This window comes from Entelurus aequoreus, linkage group LG13 (genome assembly GCF_033978785.1).
Source record: "Entelurus aequoreus isolate RoL-2023_Sb linkage group LG13, RoL_Eaeq_v1.1, whole genome shotgun sequence".
Taxonomy (NCBI): domain Eukaryota; kingdom Metazoa; phylum Chordata; class Actinopteri; order Syngnathiformes; family Syngnathidae; genus Entelurus; species Entelurus aequoreus.
The window spans coordinates 31979336-32005031 of NC_084743.1; the positions used below are offsets into that span (position 1 = coordinate 31979336).

The 25696-nt window shown below is 39.7% G+C and overlaps 1 protein-coding gene across 1 annotated transcript; it reads right to left on the minus strand.

Moving 5' to 3' along the window:
• Nucleotides 1-1449: 1449 nt before the first annotated feature.
• Nucleotides 1450-23919, minus strand: ndufv3 (NADH:ubiquinone oxidoreductase subunit V3). Its single transcript, XM_062067730.1, has 5 exons — nt 23766-23919; nt 8559-8643; nt 6169-6273; nt 5158-6084; nt 1450-1753 (listed from the first exon to the last, which is right to left on the minus strand). Exons 1-5 carry the CDS (start codon nt 23808-23810, stop codon nt 1584-1586), a joined length of 1332 nt encoding a protein of 443 aa, XP_061923714.1. The 5' UTR covers nt 23811-23919; the 3' UTR covers nt 1450-1583.
• Between the last annotated feature and the right edge of the window lie 1777 nt (nt 23920-25696).

The following is a 25696-nucleotide window of genomic DNA, read 5'->3' on the forward strand; positions in this document are numbered from 1 at the left end:
TAGTCTGGAGAACTGACTTTAGAGGCTACAGAATGTGGTAAACGATGTTTCCAAAGCGAACCAGGAGCTGTACCGCTTCGGCAGGACCAGAGGATTGTTTTCCCCTGTGAAAGTTAGAATACTGCAACATGAGGGCAAAATCTGAGAGTTCCCTGGGGAAAGTATGATGTAATTATGAATGGACCAATAAATGTCCTGGCTCAATAAAAGTGTATTTAAACATCCTCTTTATAATGCTGTTCACATTTTGTCATGACACCAAGAAAACACCTAAAAAACAAAAAACTCAAGAATTGCACATGATTGTCCTTAAGAGGTAAGCGGCCACTGAGCAAATGTCATGAGTAGGTTGCAACAGAGACAACATTTTGCCCGTCAATTCCCTTGTTTGGGGAAGAGCAAGTTGTGTTAAAAGTACTTAGACATTGAACAGTCAGACATGTGCATTCCATAGTTAACCATTCCCACTCACAAAATAATTTATAGCCCTAATTTTAGATTCTGATTTACATTTCGACAGTCACATCAAATCAGTAACAAAATCGGCCTACTATCACCTCAAAAATGTAAAAAGACTTAGAGGGCTCATGTCAGCTCAAGACTTAGAAAAACTTGTACATGCCTTTATTACCAGTAGGCTAGACTATTGTAATGGTCTCCTTGCAGGTCTTCCCAAAAAAACTGTCAGGCAGCTACAGCTTGTTCAGAACGTTGCTGCTAGAGTTCTAACAAAGACCAAAAAATGTGAGCACATTACACCAATTCTTAAATCCTTACATTGGCTCCCTGTACATCAGAGAATAGATTTCAAAATCCTCCTGCTCACATATAAATCACTACATGGTCTAGGGCCCAAGTATATCACTGATATGCTCCCACTATATACGCCCTCTAGATCACTAAGATCTTCTGAGACCAATCTGTTAGCGGTTCCAAGAGTAAAGTCAAATCAAGGGAGCGCATCATTCAGTCACTATGCAACACATAGCTGGAATAAACTTCCTGAAGATGTCAGACTCTCCCCAACTCTCACTACTTTTAAAACTAGACTGAAGACTTTTATGTTCACCTTAGCTTTCAGCTAAATCTTTTAATCTTTTAACTTTTAACGTCTGCACTGTTTTTATTTTTATTGTCTGCATTTTAATTTTGCTTTTATTTTCTTTCATTTCACTTTGTTGTCTGTGAAGCACTTTGAGTCTGCCTTGTGTATGAAAAGCGCTATACAAATAAAGTTGCCTTGCCTTGCCTTGCCTAATGAAACCAAACCACACTATAATGACTGTGGGAAGAGTCTGGAGTACCTAAATAGAATGATGCATGAAATCAATCACATTTGATTCAGCTGCTATCCGTCAAAAACAACATACCTAAAAAGGAACAGAGATTACAGTGCATTGCACCAAATGGCATCAAACACCTAATTCCAAGCACAAAAATACATATAAATTCATGACAAGACTTCATCCGGCATTTTATTTTTTATGTGTTGATATTATATTTAACAGATAGAAGAGTCATATAGTAGTAGGCTTACACAATGATCTTTATCTATTCATGGGTTTGTAGCCATCTGAGCTTTTCTAGTGTTGGGGTGACTTTCTACCAGAAGACGGTTGAGGGAGACGAAACTTGGCCATCTCCACATCCAAGTCTGCAAAGGTGAAGGGATTGTAGTTGTGGTGTTGGTTATTCTTGTAAGTGCTGTTGTCAAAAGCCTCTTCGGGCTCAGCAGGTGGCACAGGTGCAGCTTCTGCAGAGGGAACCAAAGAATGTATAAATATGAACTGGACCTTTTTCATCGAGCACAAACAAAAACTATTTGTGAGCTGGTATTTTATGATAGGGTATTTCCTGTGATGGCAGGCGGTGTTGACCCGAAAAGTATGAATAGAGGGAAAAGTTTCAAGAGCCATGCTTTGGGAGGGGGGGGGGGGGGGGGTGTTTTAAGGTAACTATTGGTATGTTGTCAGAATCCCCATCTGTAAAAGACTACACAGTAAATTTCAACATGTCTGGCAAACAATGTAAAATAAGTACATGTGTTTTTAATTAGTTCTGTACTTAAAAGAGAGGCATTTTGATTAGGAAATACACAGAGTTAAAGAAAGAATAAAAGGATAATGCCATGGGAAAAGGAGTGAGTTGTTTCAATAAGCTCTATTATGCAGCTTGTCAGAACCATTAAACACATGACAGTTTAGAATGAAAAAACATTGAAAAGAAGTTGATCGTTGCACAGCTGAGAAGAAAACATGCACAAAATGACTTTAGACATCAGCATTTTTAAGCAGGAGTAAGGGAAAACATATCTGAAAACCTGAGACTGCTTGTACAAAGACGACAAGGCACAATAACTGATCAGACGTTTAACTTCAACCCAACTGTCATGTGGACATATTGATTAAAAAGCAATATTGTCCCTGCGTTGGCAAAGACGACTTTTGATAGATAACTTTCAAAAACATTGTTAATTGTTTTGACATAGGATAATAACCACTGACAGAATGAGGTCAAGTTAAAAGTATTAACCCGTAAATAGAATAACCAAAATTAATTAATGTTGACCAAGAATTACAGTTTAGTCAAAAATATTTGGAACAGCTCCAGTAGTTTTTATGACTTTGCCTCTACGCACTACCACAACTGATATTAAATAAAACCTTCAAGATGTGATTGCATGACAGACAATCCCCAGGTAGAAGATTCAGAATTTAGTAATATCAGGCAGTTAGTCCCTTTCACATTGAGATTCCTGAGAAACTGGCACTTTAGATACGTAACGTTGAAGTAGACCTGAGGCAGTATTTCACAAAAGTGAGTACACCCTTGCATCTTTTCAAGGACCAGTATTATAGAAATTAAACTTGCAAAAACTGTAGAGCAGTCAGTGTACAGGTTGTATGTACAGCAATACAATTTCAATATCCAGTGAAATGTATTCAACTGCTAACTCAATTGAAGGCATCATGGCACACCTGTACATGTCATTGGAACATGCAAAGCCAACTGACTTATTTCAACAAGTCTCTGTAGGTTTCAACAAGTCACATCTAATTATTTTTAAGACCACGATGAATAAAATTCAAGACCATTTCACATCCACACTGACAAAAAAGTACCAAGACATGAATGAAAATCAGAGGCCCAGAACTACTGTATATGAATTAATTCACTGTTCTTTCACATTGAAAAACAAAAAGTTTAACATAAAAACATCAGATGCCCATCTATTGTAAACTATTTGTTTTGAAAGAAATATTGGCAAAAATCACAACCACCATGTTTCATATTTTTTACTGAATTCCAATGCCTTCATGCACAATGTTCTAAAAGTTTTCTTGCAAAAGATGCAGTGCACTTCATATCGAGAACCAAAAAGCTGGCCATGGTAGAGAAAAATACAACAAAATATTGTCTGTGAAAAGGAGTGTTAACACATCTGCTAAAACTAAACTGTTAAATTTTGCAATGTTTTCAGCTGTCAGAATTTAAAGATTAAAAAAATCTACAGTACTACTGTCTGCACAAAGGTAACTCCCTAAAAAGGTATTGTAGGCATGCCAAACCAACAAGAAGCACAGACTGTAGGAATTGCGTCTCGCAGCTGGCTGGCCAACGCATAGGTCCCCTCAGTGGAACTGGAGAACTTGGCCGAAGATTAAAGTCTGGGCTTTCCTACTGCAACTGCCGGCCCCACAACCTGGACCCGAGTAAGCGAAAGAAAATGACAGACATCAGTGCTGTCAGTATTGCTGCAGAAAATGAAGCAGGGAGGGTAGCACTGCCCTGGAAGCAAGAGGACTGAAGCTGGCTGACAAGAAAACCAACAGTTTGCTGAAGACCAGAGGTTACTGGAATCATGTCATGTGGTCTGATGAGATGAAAATTGTTTGGCTCGGATCTTATCCGGCTCTATTTTAATGAGTTAATTTGGGCTGTAGGAAAGAATAGGAAATTAGCGGTGTCCCATGTGTTAAACTTCTCATGCTTGTACCAGCAAGTTAGAGGTCAAGACCCTTTGACTAAGTTTACACTGCAGGCCAAAGTGGACCAAAATTTGATTTATTTTCAAAATATGATTTTGTTTTTAGCTGACTGTTTAGTTTTTCAAGTAAAACGTGATCTTTATGAGACTTCAGTAAAAATGCGCACAGGCCCCAATGTGGCCTTAACGTCACTTGCATTTGCAGTTTGATAAAGTGAACAAAGAAATTTGGACGAATTCCTTAAATGAACAAAGAAGTCGCTGCAACACAAAAATACATGGACACCACAGATCAGCGTGGGTTTGTGCCGGGGTTGTTGTGTACAGGAAGTAGGCAGATGATGGAAAACAACTGCAGGAGGAGGAAAAAGAGAATTGCCAAAAAGAAAGTGATAGTGCTGTGCACACGAATGATGTAGCTCAACCAAAGATGACGTAAAAGTCGCAAACAGGTCGCATTGCCGTTTAGACTGCAGTCACATTTGAAAGGATCAGATTACAAACAGATTCGGACTACCTCCAGATGTGGCCCAAATCTGATGCTAAAATATCAGATTTGAAGCACTTTGGGGCATTTAGACAGGCACAAAATTATCTGATCTGAGGGCAAAAAAATCAGATTTGGTGTCCAGTGTAAACAGAGCTTATTTCACACTGCCATTGACATTTTGATACATCTGTAATACTACTTCAGAACTTTTCTGAAAATTCAGGAGTTGATTTGACTGGCCCATTCCACGCCAATTCATTACATACTGACCAGCCCCACAAATAAAAGACTCCTGAATCACATTGCCAGTGTGAAATGGGATACTGGCTGCAAAGGATTTTCATCCAAACATTTAAAATTCTGGTTATATTGCGAATGATGCCACTATGCCAATAATTTTTTAGCCAGGGAAAATGGAAGTACTCTCAAAATTACTACTCTTAACTCCTACATTATGTAATCCATTGTGGTTGTGCATAGAAGCAAGCATAAAGGCATATAATTTCCCACATAGTCCTGGATCCATATGTTGTTGTTTTTTACAGGAGCCAGGAGATTTTTGATTAACACATTTACAATACACCAAATTGGTTATTAGAAAAGGACATATTAATATGGTTGAAAGATCCACAAAGAATAAAGGGTATAGATTAAATTGATTGGGTGTCATAGTGTGTACCCTCAGGTAGATCAACTGGGGTGTCTGTCTGTAGCTCTTCTCTCACAGGATCCAAAGGCTCACTGGTACTCTGCATTGGAGAGGAGACTTTGGCTGCAACATCAGTGGCTGCTCCGGACTCAAGATTCACTGATGAAGGAGCAGTTCTGCTGGGGGCTTCAGCAGTTCCCTTAAGGACAACTTCATTTTCTACAAGCGGGACTACAGTATTTGCAGAAGCTTCAACACAAACAGGCTCTGTGGGTTCTGCAAAGGCATCAGTTGGTTCCTGTTCTTTAGATACAACCTCAGTGACTGCGTTGATTTCAGTCTCTTGTGCATCAACAGGGACACTTATAGATGCTACATCCTCAGTTTGTTCTAAAGGAGAACATGCACCAGCGTTTTGTAATTGGATATCATTAATCTCTGATACATCTTCAGACAAGTCTTGATCATGTGGGACAGAGTGCTTTGGCTCTACCACAGGACTAACATGGAGTGCCTGTGTGGTACTTCTAGGTGCTTCTACATGAGCAGCATCTCCCGGCAATGGCACTTTGCTGGTCTTTGGCAAAACCACCTTCTTAGCTTCATTAGCCCCTTGCTTCACTTCTGATGTGGCTTGTTGGGATTTTGCTTGTTTATTTCCGAGGAATTCTGGCACCGCTTTCACAGAGGTCCCAGTTTGAATGTTCTCAGAGTCATAATCTGAGTCAGAGTCAGAGTCAGAGTCAGAGTCAGAGTCAGAGTCAGAGTCAGAGTCAGAGTCAGAGTCAGAATCTTCGCTGGACAATGAAGATGGATCTTTAGCATTTGGTTGGTCACCAGCTTCAGAGGGGGGTGTCTTAGTTGTCGCTGCGTGATCTGGGGTTGCAGCTGCAATGATTGTTTTATCCACCAATGGTGGAACTGTAACCACTGTTGCACCCAAGGAAGGAACAGAATCTGGAAAAACTTCCTGCTTAGTAAGAGCTGGTTCAAAATGTGCAATGACAGGGAGTGTGCCCACTACAATTGACGCTGCTATACCTAGAGGCTGTGTTGGAACAACTGCGTGGTTTGAAACCCTAACTGGGAAGGCAACTTCTGTCTTGTATGCTAGTAGGGTTCCTCTCTCATCTGGACCAAGTGGTGCTGAGAAAAATGGTAAATGTTACAACTGGTGTTAAAAAAAAAAAACTACAACAATATACGCATGACAAATAACAAATATTAAACATGTACTTTCAAATTTGTACTTGCAAAATTTTACTGCAGTATAAATTCATTAACATAAATAGATTGTGTCTTTTCGTGTTGTCCTTGCCAGTTCCAGGTCTGAAACGGCTGTCAAAACTGTCCCAATTTGTCGGATTATATTCTCAGCCATCTATTTTTCAGGGGAGGGGCATGATTTATGATCTACAATAAACTTGCAGGGAGCAGAGAAGCAAGGAGCAGCAGACCACTCGATGATGTTAACATAGGCACACTCGGAAGTGATTACGGCACCGCTCTAAATAGTTTGTCTGCATTAGCTTTTATAATATCACTAATACTTGGTTAATATTCAAGTCATGAAATGTATTTTTGGCGCTTTTTGAATGGTTATTTATCTGATTTTTTGGGCGGAATAATGGAGCTCCCATTGGCTGCGATCTAAGTGGAATTTTTAATTTACATTTATTTATTATATAGATTTTTTTATTTTTTTTTTTAAATCCGTCCATCGTCACGTCTTTCATGATCGTGAACGATAGGCAACATTGCCAAAAAAGTGCAGTTCCCTTTTAAACACAATGAGCATTAACTTTGATGGTATATACTACCATCACCAATTAGTGGTGTTCTTGAACACTATGGCTGCAGTTTGACAATCAAACAGTCAATTTCGTGAAAAAGTATGCAATTGGCCAATGCTGAATAATGCCAATTATAAAAGCTGATCCCCTCTGGCTAATAAAGTATTTATTTTTTGTACCCTTTCTGACAAAGGTGGCTGGCAGCTCACTGTGTATGTGTATACACAGTGGCAAACTAATTTAAATTCTTGAAAGTATTATCATCATTGAAGGATAAGGCTAAACATGTTACACACAAAGAAAGAGCACAGAAGTCACTAAGCTTGCTTGAAAAAAAAAAAAAAAAAGTGCTTAGTAAATTTTAAAGAAGTGAAGATGGTAGTGCCTAACAGCAGAAAGTAAGCAGCAATTAACAAGAAAGTAGATTAGCGAGAGTCTAGAACGAGGATAATACGACAGTGCTCTGTTGCTGAGTAGCGACTACGCATACACATTAAGGGGAGGACGGATTGATTCATATAATTGGTAGTGTCGATACCAATTATCGATATCAGAGTGATTACTTAATATTCTTATTTATTTTCACAAAATCATTTTGTGTTATTGTTTACAAACTCTGGGAATAATTCCCTGGGGACAGGAGGACTTTGAGGGCAAATGCCAAAGGATTTCAAATAGAGGTAGATGGTAGTGTGTGCTTCTGTTTCGCTGTTGTGCACTATTGACTTTGTTTTGGAAATAGTTTTGAAAATAATTTGTTAATATTGTTACACTGTCAATAACACTCAATGTGAATACAATTTCAGTTAATACGTGTGATCAGTATTGCAATCGGCAGCATTAAACCTGAACGAAACATCCCTGGTATGCACCAAATTTTTTCTCATCATCTGAAAAAAATAATCCCCTTTAGCATTGTCCGAATAATTTTGATTCATTGATTGTATTCCCAGAAATAGCTACTTTTTCTAATAATTAAATTGTGAAATATAATTGTAAGTACAAAGCTACACAAACATCTACTCACTAATACTTTATATTTATTTCATGATCTTTTTACATTTTATAATTTTTTAATCTAAAGTAAGGACATTTGGACTAATTTATTGGCATTTATATTCATCTGATGTAATTTGAAATGAATGAATAACGGCATTTATTTATTTATTTAAGGATGCTAAATGCTTTAAAATGGGTCTTTAAAATACACTTTGAATTTTCAAATACCGGCTTCTGACAACCTGCTCCACACACCTTCAGTATCATTCTATTCTCTGCTGCTTTTCTGCTCGTGGCATGCATTATGTATTTTTGAGCCAGCTTGATGTTTACCAAAACTCGACACTTTCCCAAAAAAATTTGGCGGTAATCAGAAAAAGCTTTTTGACAGGCCTGGTGGCACAGACTGCAGTTCAATAAATAGGATCAAAGATCCTATCAACCACCTTTTAGATGGGTGACTTACTGAATAATTTTATGCATTCTACATTATCTTTCAATACTCTCTATGCGCTACTGCATCATGAAATAAATAAAAATACCATAATATCAAAACTATATAGTGTGAGGAAAAAAATGCAAAAAAAAATAAATTAAAACCTTGTGAAGATTTTACTTTCTTGCGTTAAATGGCCTTACTCTTTTTTGCAGTCTTTATGGGCTCTCCGGTCTGAGTGGTGCAAAAAGCACCAGTGCAGCTCTTTAAGATGCCCCAGTTTTCCAACTGGGAAGACCATGCAAAAAAGGACAAATATTGGTACAATTAGAACATTTTCGTACAAACAGGGTTTTTTGTGAAACCACACACAAGCACAAATCAAGGTCACGTGGATCCGGATCAAACTAACATGTTGGTATCAATGGTATCACACACAATAAGACCTTATGACAGGGCTATTCAGCTGGTGGCTGTTGGGGGGGGGGGGGGGGGGGGGGGGGCAAATCCGGCCCGGGAATGACATCAGTTTAGTTCAACATTTTGGAGAGTCTAATACAATATTATAAAATCACTAGAGCATTCCTGTTGAATAGAGAAACTTTGACCAGTGTAAACACATTGGCAAATCCTTGCATTGACATTTTAACCTACAATATGCCAGCGTCCACTGCAGTCGACACTTGTATTTTGTAAACAACAGCTATTTTTCTCTGAAATGTGTAACTGACAAAAGAAATAGACCAAAAACAAATGTTCACTGCAATGAATGCTGGTTTTCAAAATAAAAATAGGAAAGGGAGAAGTCTGCCCCTTGTTCCTTAGCTTTCTGGAAAGTTGGCCCTGAGGCCAACTTAGTTGAATAGCCATGCATTGTAGTAATCTAATTCTGATTTAGCATTTTTTAACAAAAAAAGCACAATATAAATTTAAAACAAAATGTCATGTTTAGCATTTCCTCGACCTGTCCTGTCTTTTATTTTGTATTTGACTGCTGGTTTCTTTTTGCATGTTTTCAACAGATTTCCTTCATACCGGCACACCTACAGCAACTTTCCAATTAGTGGTGTTCTTGAACACTAATGGCTGCAGCAGGAAGACAACTGATTGTTCCTTTACCTTCTCTTCCGCGCTGTCCATTTGTGTCCAGTAACTTGTGTCAGGGTGTAGTTTTACTAGATATGGCTGAAAACAGTATCATGATATAAGGTTTTTATATTGTCGTTATCGATTATTGATTTTTTGTAACCTATGGAAAATATATAACATGTAAACATTTTTATTTCAAATGTAATCTCTTCAGCTCTCAAGGCAGAAAGGAATGAAAATGTCAACACAACCATGGAAAACAATAAATGAAAACAAAATTCTACAATCGCAATAAACACTGAACAATAACCTCATTAAATAAAGTGCAAAAATAAGGAATATGTAAGAAATGCTTAATTATGTGTAACAAAATAGGGGAAAGTGTAAAAATGTAAACCTGAGAAAAACTATTTTTTGTAGGTTTACTGCCAAGAAGTTTTGTGGTCTGGGTAACGTTCAACAAAGTCTGTTATTCCTATTTAAGTATGGAAATTAATTTATGTTATGCAGTAATTTGTATATAAATATTATTGCAACAAATTATTATTTTAAAGTAGCACATTTGTTTTATATATATATATATATATATATATATATATATATATATATTATTATTTTTTATTTTATTTATTTATTTATTTTTTTAATACAGTCCTACACTTTAGTTTCCATGGAAGGTTGTAAATAAAAGATGAGCATAGCCAAGGACTATAAAAAAAATACTGCCATATTGTCATGGTGACTTTTTCCGTTATAAATTGACAACTTATTTGCTCTCTGCAGCACTAATGTTTACTTTCTCTTCTCACTCCATGCAGAGGATCAACAGCGAGACAGCAAGATGGCGCAACCAAACTTGATAGTTGATACTGGTACGTGACTGGCTGTTTTGCGTTTCCTTCCCATTGCTCACTGATCATCAGTGCCTTTGTTCATGCAACCAACTATGCTTCAATCTTAACGTTTTTTTCAGACCCCCTTAAAAAATAAAAATAAAATAAAACATAAAATATATATACACCGATATATATACATATATATATATATATATACATATATATATATATATATATATATATATATATATATATACCTATATATATATATATATATATATATATACATATATATACATATATATATATATATATATATATATATATATATATATATATATATATATATATATATATACATATATATATATATATATATATATATATACATATATATATATATACATATATATACATATATATATATATATATATACATATATATACACATATATATATATATATATATATACACATACAGTGCCCTCCAAAAGTATTGGAACAGTGAGTCCAATTTGTTTATTTTTGTTGTAGACTGAAAACATTTGGGTTTGACATCAAAAGATGAAAATGGGACAAGAGATCAACATTTCAGCTTTTATTTCCAGGTATTTACATCTGGATCTGATACACAACTTAGAAGATAGCACATTTTGTTTGAAACTACCCATTTTTCATCAGAGCAAAAGTATTGGAACATGTGACTGACAGGTGTGTTTTGTTGCCCAGATGTCTCCCAATTACATTGATTATTCAAACAATAAATAGCACTGAATGTCTGAGCTCAGTTTCAGATTGGGTAGGATAGGTTTTGCCTGTGCAGACTGCATTTAGAGGTAGAACCAACATGAAAACCAGAGAGCTGTCTATGGGTGAAAAAGAAGCAATTGTGAATGTGAGAGGAGATGGACAATCAATCAGAGCCATTGCACAAACATTGGTCATAGCCAGTACAACCATTTGGAATGTCCTGAAGAAGAAAAAAACCACTGGTGCACTAAGCAACAGACGTCGAACAGGTAGACCAAGGAAAACATCAGCAGTTGATGACAGAAACATTGTGAGAGCTATAAAGAAAGACCCTAACACAACCGTTCGTGACATCAGCAACAACCTCCGGAGGGCAGGAGTGAAGGTATCCCAATCTACTGTTCGCAGAAGACTTCATGAACAGAAGTACAGAGGCTACACCAGAAAATGGAAACCACTCATTAGCAAGAAGAATAGGAAGGCCAGGCTGGAATTTGCCAAAAGGTACAGAGATGAGCCTCAAACATTCTGGGAAAAAGTTTTATGAACTGATGAGACAAAGATTAACTTCTTCCAAAGTGATGGAAAGGCGAAAGTTTGGAGAAAGAAAGGATCTGCTCATGATCCCAAACATACAAGCTCATCTGTGAAACACGGCGGAGGTAATGTCATGGCTTGGGCTTGCATGGCTTCTTCTGGGACGGGCTCTTTCATCTTCATTGATGATGTAACACATGATGGCAGCAGCAAAATTAACTCAGAAGTCTACAGAAACATTTTGTCTGCTAATTTAAAGAAAGATGCAACCAAACTGATTGGGAGATCCTTTGTCATGCAGCAAGATAACGACCCAAAACACACTGCCAAAACAACAAAGGAGTTCATCGTGGCAATAAGTGGAAGGTTTTGGACTGACTAAGTCAGTCTCCAGACTTAAACCCAATAGAGCATGCATTTTACCTGCTGAAGAGGAGACTGGAGGGAGTAACCCCCCAAAACAAACAACAACTGAAAGAGGCTGCGGTGAAAGCCTGGAAAAGCATCACAAAAGAAGAATGCAAAAGTTTGGTGATGTCAATGGCTCACGGGCTTGATGCACTTATTGAAAGCAAAGGATTTGCAACTAAATATTAAGTCTTATTCACTTTAATCTATTTAAAGTTTATATGTTCCAATACTTTTGCTCACCTAAAAATGTTGTGTTCCATTACAATTAATGCTATCTTCTAAGTTGTGTATCAGATCCAGATGCAAATACCTGGAAATAAAAGCTGAAATGTTGATCTCTTGTCTCATATTCATCTTTTGATGCTAAACCCAAATGTTTTTAGTCTACAACAAAAATAAAGGAATTGGCCTCACTGTTCCAATACTTTTGGAGGGCACTGTATATATACACATATATATATACATATATACATACCGGTATATATATATATATATATATATATATATATATATATATATAAATATATATATATATATATAAATACATTTTTATTGATATCGATTACGTGTCTATCGCGATACATATCGTAGGGCCGGACAATAAAAGATTAGTGGCCTGCGCAACGTGCATACAAATTCCGGAGCTTGTGACGGTAAAACGGATGAGTGGAAAAAAGACAACGTCAACTCGAAGTTTGGAATATCACCATGGTTACTACAGCGCTAATTATTAATCACTAAACTCAACAAAAAAAAGTAAAGCATATGAGTTCCGCGTTGAAGTAACCGCGGATGGAGTCACATAATTGGCTAGTCAAAAGGAATCCCGCTGATAAACACAAAATAATATCAGGGAAATTGACATAAATGTGAAATGCTGTCATTGTGTGGAGATGTAACATACATTTGTTTGGTAAAATACTGTGTCCAGGAACGCTCATTTAACCCCTAAACACGTCCGGAACTAAACAATGTCGAGACGGTCACTTGAAACAGCAGCTAAACTACAAAGCTAAAGCTTGCAAGCACAATCCATACACCCACAACACATCTCATCTGCTTGTGTTGTTGTGCACGACATTATCAATGTAACTTTAGGTACAAACAGGAGGAGAGCATCCTCAAGTCCTTTCTTTGCTCATCAAGCTAACCAACAGCAAAGCCACATCCGGCCTGACTGTGCAAACAAAATAAAGGTTTCAAAAAAGTATTACACAAGCATAATGTACTCAAAGCACTTATTGATACATTTCCACAATAATTATGCTTTGATCTAAAATATTGGTCAAAATTGTGCAAAGCTGTATTGCATCAATAAATATGAGAATTTTTGCATTTTATGCAATTTTATTTGACACAAAAAACACTTCATGGTGGTAAAATAAGTGTAAAAGGCAAGAAACAGAATTAAAAACAATTAAACGGGGAAAACGGAATTGTTTTTGTTTTAAAAAATATATATATTTCTATTGTTATTTAAATTCATTGTTGTTAAAATTATTTTACTTGTTTATTCATTAATAGGTTATATCTGGGGGTTTTTAAACTACATTTAATGTTGAGTTTTGGTGGTTAAAAAACAAACGTTTTCAAATTAATGAATAATCGTGCAATTAATCGCGAGTACAAGATCAATCAAAAATAACCGTTATTATTATTTTTGCCATAATTGTGAAGTCCTAACATATCGTTTTTGTGATTTAGTAATTTTTTTTGTATCAAAGTCAACCTTTTATATCAATTGAATTTAAAATAAATACAGTCCATATATAGCTAGAAGGACAACCCTGCTTTAGCATGTTTAAAAGAGAATATTTGATATCTGCTAATACTTTAAAACCAAACAATCAAAAAAAAGAAAAAGAACATAACATTACATTAGAAATTAAGATAAATCTACACTCACCAAGTGCTCAGCGCATACTACAAACTGGCTACAGTGCTCACCAATCAAAAGCTCATGTTTATGGTAATGCATAAAGAAAAAGCCATAACACATTTCAAAAAGTACTTGCATTGCTTTGTGACTAAGTTATATTACAAAAAAGCCTGGCCGGCAATTTATTTTGTTACTGTATTTTTTCCTAAAAACAATGTAAATATCGTGTATTGTTTTACGTTGTAAAATGGACATATCGTCACACCCCTAGTAAGTATTTTAAGACACAGTGATGACTTTTTTTTTAATCAAGTTTCTTTGTTGTCCTTAAAAAACGTTACTTAAAAAATCAACACGCTAAGTAAATGAAATCAGGCTTTTATTGTACTCTAGCACCTCCAAAACCCTCAAATCTAAACTCCAAACACAAGCTAGTCAGATTACTTCTAGACCTCCACCCCAGATCCCACCTCACTCCTACCCACTTCTCCAAAGTGGGCTGGCTCAGGGTGGAGGACAGAGTAAAACAACTTGCACTGAGCCTAGTCTATAAAATCCGCTACACCTCCCTGATACCGAAGTACATGTCAAACTACTTCCTTAACGTACATGACCGCCATAACCACAACACCAGGGGGAGCTCCACTAACCACGTTAAACCCAGATTCCGATCTAACAAAGGTCTTAACTCACTGTCTTTCTATGCCACATCAATGTGGAATGCGCTCCCAACAGCTATAAAGGAAGGGGCATCTCTATCCTCCTTCAAAACCGCAATAAAGGTACACCTCCAGGCAACTTCAACCCTAAACTAACACCCTTTATTGTATTGTTAATAATCAAATGTAAACAATCAAATGTATATACTTTTTCTTATGCCTTCTGATCTCTCTCTCTCTCTATGTCCACTACTTGCTGTACATATCCTACCAAGTCAGACCTACACTGTTTCAATATCCATTTCTCTGTTCTCAATTGTTGATGACTGGTGATAACAACCAAACCTAGCCCCCCCCCTCGGATTGTAAATTATTCAATGTATATACCCTGATGATTATCTTGTGTGATGACTGTATTATGATGATAGTATATATCTGATAGTATATATCTGTATCATGAATCAATTTAAGTTTAAGTTGAAAAACTTATTCGGGTGTAAGGCTGAAACGACGCGTCAACGTAGTCGACGTCATCGGTTACGTAAATACGTCGACGCCGTTTTTGTGCGTCGACGCGTCGCATATTTACGTCACACTACCTGTACGAAAGCCTATTGTGTGCCTTTAACCAGTTTTGTAATGTTCCTATGCCTTTAAGTTGATAGGTCAATCTGTGACGTCATTTCCCCTTTAAAGCACGTCTTTGTCAGAATAGCCGGTTTCAATCAGTGGTGGCAGCCAGCCTTGTGTGCGTTGACGACTAAATACCACACACACACACACACAAAACCATACACATTTAAATCTACCTTTCAACAATAAAGATGATTAAAGGATTCTCTGGCCGGAATCTGTCCATTGTGTCCCAACTCTAAAAGAACTACTATCCCTTCCTTAAATTGGTCCTTCGAGCCGGATAGAGTTCCACCATCAGACACTATGGAGTCATCACCTGCTGATCACCAGCCCTCTGTCAGGCCAAAGACAGACATTCGACTACCACAGCATTTGGCCCCTTATGATGTCACCCTCCTTCCCTCTCAACTGCCTGCTGCCCAAATCTCCTCACTACCAGTAGGACAACACGGTGAAGCAAGGCCAACCAGAGCTAGGAGTGCGTCAGAGTACCAGTCATCTGCTTCTTCACGTCGATCCTCTCGGCGATCGCATGGGCTTCAACTGCTCCAAAATATTCCGGATGTTCAAACAGCTGCCCTAGAGGAGCGAATTAAAGGTTTGGAGCTTGCTGACCTACAGCAAGAAATAGAGGAGGAAAGGAAAGCTGACTTGGAGGCGAAGAGATTGGATGCACAAGCTAAAGAAGGACAAAGACTACAAGAGGATGCTCACCTTGCCAAGGAGAGTATGGCAAGGGAAATGGAACGGCGCAGACGCTTAAAGAAACTGGAGAAAGACTTACACATTGCCCGTATTGTCAAGTCTTTCCTGTCGGAGTCTGAAGATGATGTAATGTCAACAACGTCAGCTCCGCCCGCTGCTGACATGCTTCAGCTCCCATCAATAACTCCAATGAAATCCGCTGCCGCTATTCCGATTACACAGCCATTGACAACGATTCCCATTCCTGTCCAAGGTGCACAAACTTGTGTCCCGACTTTAGTAGGCCCCACTACAGCTCCTGTCTCTGTCACAGCTCCTGCATCTGTGTCTTTCACAAGTCAACATATGCCAGTCTTTCCCACCTCTAGTTATGCATCAACAATGACACATGCAGCCGCAGTGCCACAAACCATGCAAACTTTTGTACCACAACCACCAGTTCCAGCTGGTGCACCTCCTCCTGCTGGGCAGTATGTTCAATACACATTACCATCTGCTACTCCAGCCCCGGCAGCACCACCCTGGTCCTACCGGGCATCGAGACGCTGATCGCTACATCCTATGGCATTCCCAAACCAGTACTTCCAAGGTTTGAGAGTGGCCGGGAAAGTGATTTCGCCCTACTCAAGATGGCGCTAGAGAACTTGATGAATAGTCATCCTCACCTCAGCGAGCAATATAAATATCAAGTTCTACTAAATCAGCTCAAACTCCCTAACGCTCTGCAGTTAGCCAAGTCATTCATGTATGACCCAAACCCGTACATGGCTGCGCTAGGGGCTCTACAAGACAAATATGGCCAGCCTAGACAACTAGTACAGAGTGAACTAGGAGCTATTCTTAACTCACCAGCCATCAGAGTGGGGGATGCAGAAGCTTTCGACACGTTCGCTCTCTCAGTTCAGACCTTAGTTGGCATGCTGCGGACTTTAGAGGGACCCCTTGGATACGAGCTCAAATGTGGTTCTCACGTTGACCGCCTCATAAGTAAAATGCCTCCTGCTCACCGAGACGGATTTATGGAATACTGTCTTTGTCGAGGCATTCTACAGCCAGGTACCAACCAAACTTACACCCTGCCCGACCTGGCATCCTGGCTCCAAGTTAAAGCTCAAGCTAAGCGCCTGGCCAGCCAAGTCACTCACCTCTACAACCCGGGGCCTCCTCCTGCCAAGAGGGATTATAATAGTCCATGGCCTAAACAAAGGACAGCGTCAATTCTCTTTTGTTCTGGTGAGACCGGTAGCAGCCAGAGCACCAACCTGACAAAGTCACAACCCTTTAAACCTAGTCCTTATTGTCCATTTTGCAACAGTAAGGAGCATTACCTCAACTCATGCCTGGACTTCAAGAAACTGAATACCAGTGAGATCAATAAGTGGATCCAAGAAGGTAACAGATGTTGGAAGTGCGGTCGTGGCCACAAAGCTGCAGCATGTACGCTTAAACGCCCTTGTAACTTATGCAAGGAGACGCACCTCACAGTACTGCATGACACGATCCAAGAGTCATCTCAACAAGTCCTGATGATGAGTAACCAAAATCCCACAGTCTACCTGGAACAGCCTCAAAGCCCTCAAAGAGTTTTGCTGAAAGTTGTTAAAGTGCTCTTACAAAATGGAGACCGCACTCTAGAGACATTTGCTGTGCTCGATGATGGTTCTGAGAGAACACTCATCCTCCCCTATGCAGTAGAGCAACTACAACTTGCTAAGCATCCTGAAACCCTTCACCTGAGAACTGTTCAACAAGAAGTGAAAGTGCTCAATGGTTCGTCAGTCAGCCTTCATGTCTCCCCCATCTTCAAGCCAAGCAAGAAGTATTGGATTACAAATGCCTTCACAGCTGAGAATCTGAGCTTATCTCAGCACACATATCCGGTAGCGGCCCTCCAAAAACGCTACGAGCACCTCAAAGACCTTCCTTTGCTGCCTATCCATCGAGCGCAACCGCTACTCCTCATAGGTTCTGATGTGTCTTAGCTTCTTGCTCCTACAGAGCCAGTGCGAGCAGGCCCATCTGGCGGCCCCATAGCAGTCTGTACCAACCTAGGCTGGTCCCTACAAGGTCCGTCTGTGATTTATGCATCTTCCCATCAACCTTCCTGTCTGCACGTGACCACTGAATCCCCATATACCGAACTTTTCAAGAATGTGGAACGTCTCTGGCAGATCGATACTCTCCCTTACGTCAGCGAGAAGATTGCATCTCGTTCCAAGCAGGACCAACAAGGTCTCTCTCTTTTACAGACTGACTCTAAGCGTGTACCTGTTGATGGTATCCAGCGCTACGCGACACCCCTGTTACGTCGCCAGCCAAGCACTATGCTATGTGCACCCTCAGATGCTGTAGTGCCAAACTTACGCAGCATTGAACGCAGGTTGGCCAAAGACCCTCACCTTGCAACCTCTTATCGTAGAGAGATGGACAAACTTATCAAAACAGGATACGTTGCTGAGATTCCTTCAGAGGAGGCAGCAAAGAGTACTGAGTCGTGGTACGTACCACATCATATGGTGCACCACAATTGGAAAGACAGAGTGGTCTTCAACTGTTATTTCTCCTATAATGGCCAGTCTTTGAATGATCATCTCCTCCCTGGACCAACGTTGGGCCCTACTATGATTGGAGTCATCTTGCGGTTCCGATGTCATGCAATAGCCATAAGCGGGGATATCAAGTCAATGTTTCACCAGATCCGCTTACTTGACCATGATAAACCACTCCTACGATTCCTGTGGCGGAACATGGACAGGGTTCAATTTTAGGACTAGATGGAACAATCCCATGATACAAATAACCTGAGTAGAGTGGTAACAGTAGGCTACCTCCTTCGGAGCTGCTTCAAAGCGGTTATGGTGTTGGACCTAGTTGGGTGGGATTACAAAATAGGGGGATGGTTGACAGCTTCATTGGGGTCATCAGGTGGGCACCCTCCTTCACCGGTGTTTCAATGATAGGCCCACGACACCTCCAGAGGGCTCATCGGCAACACCTGGCGTCCCAGGTGAGCCCCCCTCTGCTTTTAACCATTATATGATGCAGGTCTTACTAGAGCTCCAGATGGTATCTCTCCTCTTCACCCACAGCCACCGACTGGCTGTCTCTGCTGCTCCTGAGAGGGCTTTGATGGTGTTTCGCAGGGTTTGTCCTCGAACTCCAATGTCCTTAAGCAGCCTGATGGTTGTCCGGCCCACAAAACCTCTGCAGCCAACTTCCACTGGGCAGACCTTGGCTTTCCATCCATTCTGCTCAGCATCAGCTGCCAGTTCGGTGTACTTAAGGCTTTTGCGTTCAAATGCCTCCTCCACAGCGGCCTCCCAAGGAACCGTGAGTTCTATTATGTACACGATATGCAGTGAGGAGGACCAGAGCACAAGATCTGGTCTGAGGTTTGATCTGGCTATCTCTGAAGGAAAGCAGAGCTTTTGATTGAGATCCACCGCCATTTTCCAGTCGCAAGCCCTTCCGAGCTGGCCTATGTCTGGTATATGGCCTTTGGTTGACTCTGCACCTTCTCGGATGAACTCTATTATGGATGTATGATGTAATTTTGGCGGGGGCAGGGCATTGATCTTCACTCTTCTGGCCTCTAACGTGGCTGCTAGACACTTCAGAACCTGGTTGATCCGCCAGGCGTAACGCCCTTGTGACAGACTTGTCTTGCAGCCAACGAGAATGTGTTTGAGGTTAGCTGGATATGGACAGAGGGGGCATGTGGGGTTCTCCGTACCACTGTTTGAGGTTTGAGGGGGAGGGAAGGACATCATAGAGAATCTAGAGCGCGGATCTTTGAATGGCAGGTCCTAACTTTCGGAACAACCTGCAGCCCCTGTTGTGCAGTGTACGCCTTACAGCAGCACGTCAAGGACTATGAGCCACCAGACTCTCTGCTCATGCAAGTGGTTGAGCACTCCTTATATGTGGACAATTGCCTCCACAGTCTGAGTAAGGTTGAAGAAGCCAAAGCTCTAATTGACACTCTGTGTGAACTTCTTAGCAAGGGAGGTTTCGAGATCCGACAGTGGGCTAGCAACATGCCAGAAGTTGTGGCCCATCTACCACCTGATGCACGATCAGCAACTAGTGAGCTGTGGTTATCCAAAGCAAGTGATAACCTCCACGAACTCACTCTTGGACTTTGCTGGGATTGTTTGAATGACACGCTGAGTTTCAAGCATCACACAACAGAATCATCAGCTGCCACTCTTCGAAATGTCTACAGTGTCCTGGCCAAGCTTTATGACCCGCTAGGATTCATTGTACCATTTACCACTCGGTGTAAGGTGCTCATGCAAGATATGTGGAAGTCCAACCTCGGCTGGGACGACCAAATCCAGCCTGCAGATCTCCTTGACAAGTGGTCAACCTGGGTACGTGAGATTCCCACTTTACAACAATTTAAGGGGCCCCGTTCCTATGTACCTTTTACTGTGAACACTCCCACTGCAACCAGACATATTCACATCTTCTGCGATGCCTCCGAGCGCGCCTATGGGTCAGTGGCCTTTATGTAGTCAGTAGATGACAATCAGCACACCCATGTGTCTTTCGTGTTCGCCAGATCACGAGTTTCACCGAAAAAGCAACTATCCATCCCGCGACTAGAGCTCAGTGCTGCACTTACAGGAGCACAGCTGGCCAAAGTGATAGAGACAGAGCTCGGTGTCCCTTCAGATCGCATCACGCTATGGTCAGACTCAACGACCGTGCTGCACTGGATCAGATCAGAATCGTGTCGCTTCAAAGTATTTGTGGGGACTCGCATCACAGAAATCCAAACCCTAACAAACCCCACTCAGTGGCGTTATGTTGATTCTCTGAACAATCCAGCAGACGATATCACTCGTGGACTCACCCTGCAGGAAATGATCCAAGAGCACCGCTGGAATAAGGGCCCGCACTTCCTTTACCTGCCAGAAAATGAGTGGCCCAATTTGCCTACATCTGACCTGGAACCGGATGCCACAGAGCTGAGGAAATCCGCCTTCGTTGGAACTATTTCCTGTGCTTCATCCACTCAGCTTACTGATTTCAGTAAGTTCTCCACATGGAAACATCTTCTACAAGAGACAGCTAGCTCCCTTCATGGGGCGGCTGATGCTGGTGCTTCATCCCCACCTTCCGCCGTGGATTTTCTGCAAGAACGTAACAAGTGGAGGAACGATGGCAAGACCCTTTTGGCTGGTCAAGTTGTCTTGATAGTGGATCCTCAACTCCCCCGAGGATTGTGGCCTGTAGGACGGATCACTCAGACACATCCAGGAGCAGATGGACGGGTCCGGACTGCCAGAGTACAAGTGAAGAATCGCACCTACCTTCGCCCAGTCACCCGACTGATCATGCTTCCATGACACTACCTCATAGACTTTCTTCTAGTTTCAACTGCCATACATACAGTTGGGGGCGGCTGTGTACGAAAGCCTATTGTGTGCCTTTAACCAGTTTTGTAATGTTCCTATGCCTTTAAGTTGATAGGTCAATCTGTGACGTCATTTCCCCTTTAAAGCACGTCTTTGTCAGAATAGCCGGTTTCAATCAGTGGTGGCAGCCAGCCTTGTGTGCGTTAACGACTAAATACCACACACACACACACACACACACACACACACACACACACACACACACACACACACACACACACACACACACACACACACACACACACACACACACACACAAAACCATACACATTTAAATCTACCTTCCAACAATAAAGATGATTAAAGGATTCTCTGGCCGGAATCTGTCCATTGTGTCCCAACTCTAAAAGAACTACTATCCCTTCCTTACACTACCGTCATGGCGAAGCGCAAAGCAGACGATCAAAGCAGACGATGCGAGCGAGGGGGGAAAAGCATGCCAAAAGTGGTCAAAAGTGTGGGAGTATTTCAATACACGGCCTAATAATGTTGTTGTATGCACACTGTGTCGAGCGGAAATGGCCTATCATAGCAGCACAACGGCTATGAACGAACATTTGAAAAGAAAACCATCAACTAGTCAATCGTCCGCGCGAGCATACGTTGTCATCATTACACAAAAACATGAATGTGTCATTTGTATCTGCTAGGGGTGTAACGGTACGTGTTTTGTATTGAACCGTTTTGGTACGAGGCTTTCGGTTCGGTACGGGGGTGTACCGAACGAGTTTCTAAGCTAAAGCTAAAGCCTTAACAAGCTGCATTGCTCCTTCTGCCTCTGTCTCAGCACGCAGCATGGTCCCACCCACACAACCATCTGATTGGTACACACATAGCATTACCAGCCAATCAGCAGTGCGTATTCAGAGCGCATGTAGTCAGCGCTTCAGCGTGGAGTAGATAGGTGTTTAGCAGGTGAGCATCAGGCAGCGGACTCTCCCAAAATGATAATAAACACCTCCCAGTCAACTACTAGTAACATCACTATGAGCCTATTGACCTTCTAGAAATATAAACTGCAGCTCAGCTCACTCGCAGTCCTGGCTTGAGGTGAAGGCTAATTACCTCTCAGTTCCAGCCACATCGACCCCTTTTGAGCGCCTATTTTCAGCTGCTGGGAATATTGTAACCATGAAAAGAAGCAGAGCATGTACACATGCTAACCTTTCTTCATTACAACTGTTAGTCACTCACTGGAATGAGTAGAATTGGTTATTGTGTACTGTGTTGGACTGGATGTTTATTTTGCACATTTTAAAAGCAATACTTAATGTTTACAGTGCTCCAGAATATTTAGATTGGCACTTTTTTGTATTGGATGTTTATCTTTATTTTTGCACATTTTAGCAAATAAGCAATACTTTCACTTTTGTTGAAATGTTTACACTGTTGTTACAGAATATTTCGTTTTGCACTTTTTTGTATTGGATGTTTATCTTTATTTTTGCACATTTTAAAGCAAAATAAGCAATACTTTTACTTTTGAAATGCTTATACTATTGCAGAATATTAAGATTTGCACTGGATGTTGACTTTTATATTTGCACATTAAAAAGCAAATAAGCTACTTTTAATTTTGTTAAATGTTAAAAGTTTTAAATGTTTACATTGTTACAGAATATTTAGTCATGTTGTTGTCAATGTTGACTGAGTGGCCATACTTCTTTTTTTTGTAAATAAAAGCCATGCCTTTTGAAAAAACGGGCCTACATTTATTTTTTCATCTTCATTTTGAATAAAAAAATAATCGGTAAAAGGAAAAATAATCTATAGATTAATCGGAAAAAAATCATCTATAGATTAACCGATTAATCGAAAAAAATAATCTATAGATTAATCGATAGAAAAATAATCGTTAGCTGCAGCCTTATTCGGGTGTTACCATTTAGTGGTCAATTGTACGGAATATGTACTTCACTGTGCAACCTACTAATAAAAGTCTCAATCAATCAAATTGTGAAACGTTTTCTCTCGTCCTTATCAGGTTTTTGTCTGACAACAGAAGTACACCGCCGTAATTCTATTTTTTTTTATGGAAGAGTGGAAACAAAATTACCAGTACAAATCCCTCAATTTGACACAATTGGTTTATTAAAAAAGGTTAGAACTGCAACGCAGTCCAGGCATTTTTAAAGTAAATCACCAGTAACACCATCGATGACCTTATCTGCCGTCAAATAAACAGAATTTGGATACGCAGTCCTACGTTTAATGCAGTGTGCTGTCATGTCACTTGATTTATTTGACTAATTGCACATTATTTAATCTAAAACTTTACATTTCCAAGTCAGATTCGACCAGGAATCTTTCATTACAAAAATTAACATTGTTTTGAAGCCGCTTCGGTGGTGAGTAACTTAAGTATCAGGTGAGAGCTTTTTACAAACATTTCGTTTTAATGCCATGGTTTATACATATGCCTTTTTGAAAGCTATGGCTTTTAAATTTCAGTTTATATAAAGCTAGTAAATGTCGAGGGCGTTACCTTAAGTGTCCGTAGCCTTCGACAGAGGAGCAAGGAGGTCGCCATTTTTGTCTCGTCCCCTTTCTTCTTCTTCTTGAGTGTGAGAGTATTCACACGACAATGGCGAACTGCTGCCACCCGCAGTCCTTTACTGGTAGTACACCTTCTCCAATGTCCGTGGATATCATACAGTAGGCGTGGAACTGGAAGAAATACTTCTGCTTCAGTCAAAAAATTGTGTAATCCATTCCCGGTAGCTCTTTATGCAGCCTCCTTGTTTATTTTGCAAAGTGTTACATGTTTTACACCTTCAAATTGTCCAAATACACTTATGGGTTTTCATTGGCTTTTTGGTTAGAGGTGGGTGATACAGCAAATGTTGGTGTTGATTTCATACCAAGTAAATACAGTACAGTGACAGTATTGCCGATATTGACACTTTTTACTTGAACATTTTCAAGATAGTTGAAAGATTTTGTCATTTTACCTTTGAACTCATATTGAGTATGGTCTAATCAGAATAAGGGGTTGGGAGAAATATTTTAGGCAAACAACATTATATATTTATCAACAGCTTTATTTGTGACAATGTATCTTATATTAGATGTAATCTGATAGCAGAGCAATATCAAAAAACCTAATTGAGCAAAATAAAGTCAATTTTGCAAAAATAATGTTTAAAAAAAGCGACAAAACTAAAATATTGTTTCTTTTTAAAAAGTTTTTCTTTTTAAAAGGCAAGTTACATTTTAAAATGGTGGTGTTTTTAGAGGGCCAAGCACGTACTAAATAGATTTAATTACGGTTGTTTTTTTTTACAAATGACATTTATGATCAAGAGCGTTTATTCTATGTGTGATGCATCTAAATGAGAAGTGTGGTTGTAATGTACAAGTATGTATCAATGAGAGGGCATTTTATGACTGTTCTTAATTTGATTACTTGCAAATTGTATTGTTCTAAATTTATTGCATAATTTATTGTATATTTTTATTTCAGGTAACAGGGACTACAGATGGAAATTAGCTGTTTGGCTATAATCTGGTGCAGAACATATCTGTCTTTGAGTTTAATATCTCATTGTACCTTCAAATAAAGAATAAATTAAACTAAACTAAATGAATTTCAATGGGCGGGACTGATTTGTACGAGTGTTTTGGGTTACGAGCTTAGGGATGGAACGAAATGTGCTCGTAAATTGAGGTAACACTCTGTAGTTGTTTGTACTACATCTTATCTTATTGTTTTTAATGTAACATTTCTTATGCAAAAGTTAGTTTTTCTTTTCAAAAAGCATGTTACAAAAACATTTTGGTGGGGACAAACATTATTTTAGTTTAAAACAAATTTCAATGGGTAATACAAGTTTTTTTTAGGTACAAGCTGTGTCACAGAACCCATTAAACTTGTATCTCAAAGGACCACTGTATTTTAAAATAAATTTCTCCAGGCCTTAGACCATGTCTTCCAATCATGCCAAAAGACAGGAATAGTACGCTCACACTATTCAAATGATGCCTTATAAGTCAGGGGTGTCAAACTCGGTTTTATTGAGGGCCACTTTACAATTATGGCTGCCATCAGAGGGCCGCTTGTAACAGCGAATAATATACGAATTTGCCTCTGTTTTGTATCATTATATATATTTTTTACGTACAAATGCAAAACAAAAAACATATTTTTTTACACTACAATTCTGGTAACCAGCTTTTTACTGTTAAATCTTTATTCTTTACACCATATCGGAAAATGGAAAAATCAATCAATCAATCAATCAGTTTATTTATATAGCCCTAAATCCCAAAAGTCTCAAAGGGCTGCACAAGCCACAACGACATCCTCGGCACAGAGCCCACACAAGGGACGTCAATGTGAATGACTATGAGAAACCTTGGAGGGGAACGCATATGTGGGTAACCCCCCCTCTAAGTACAGTCCCTAGTGGATCCACA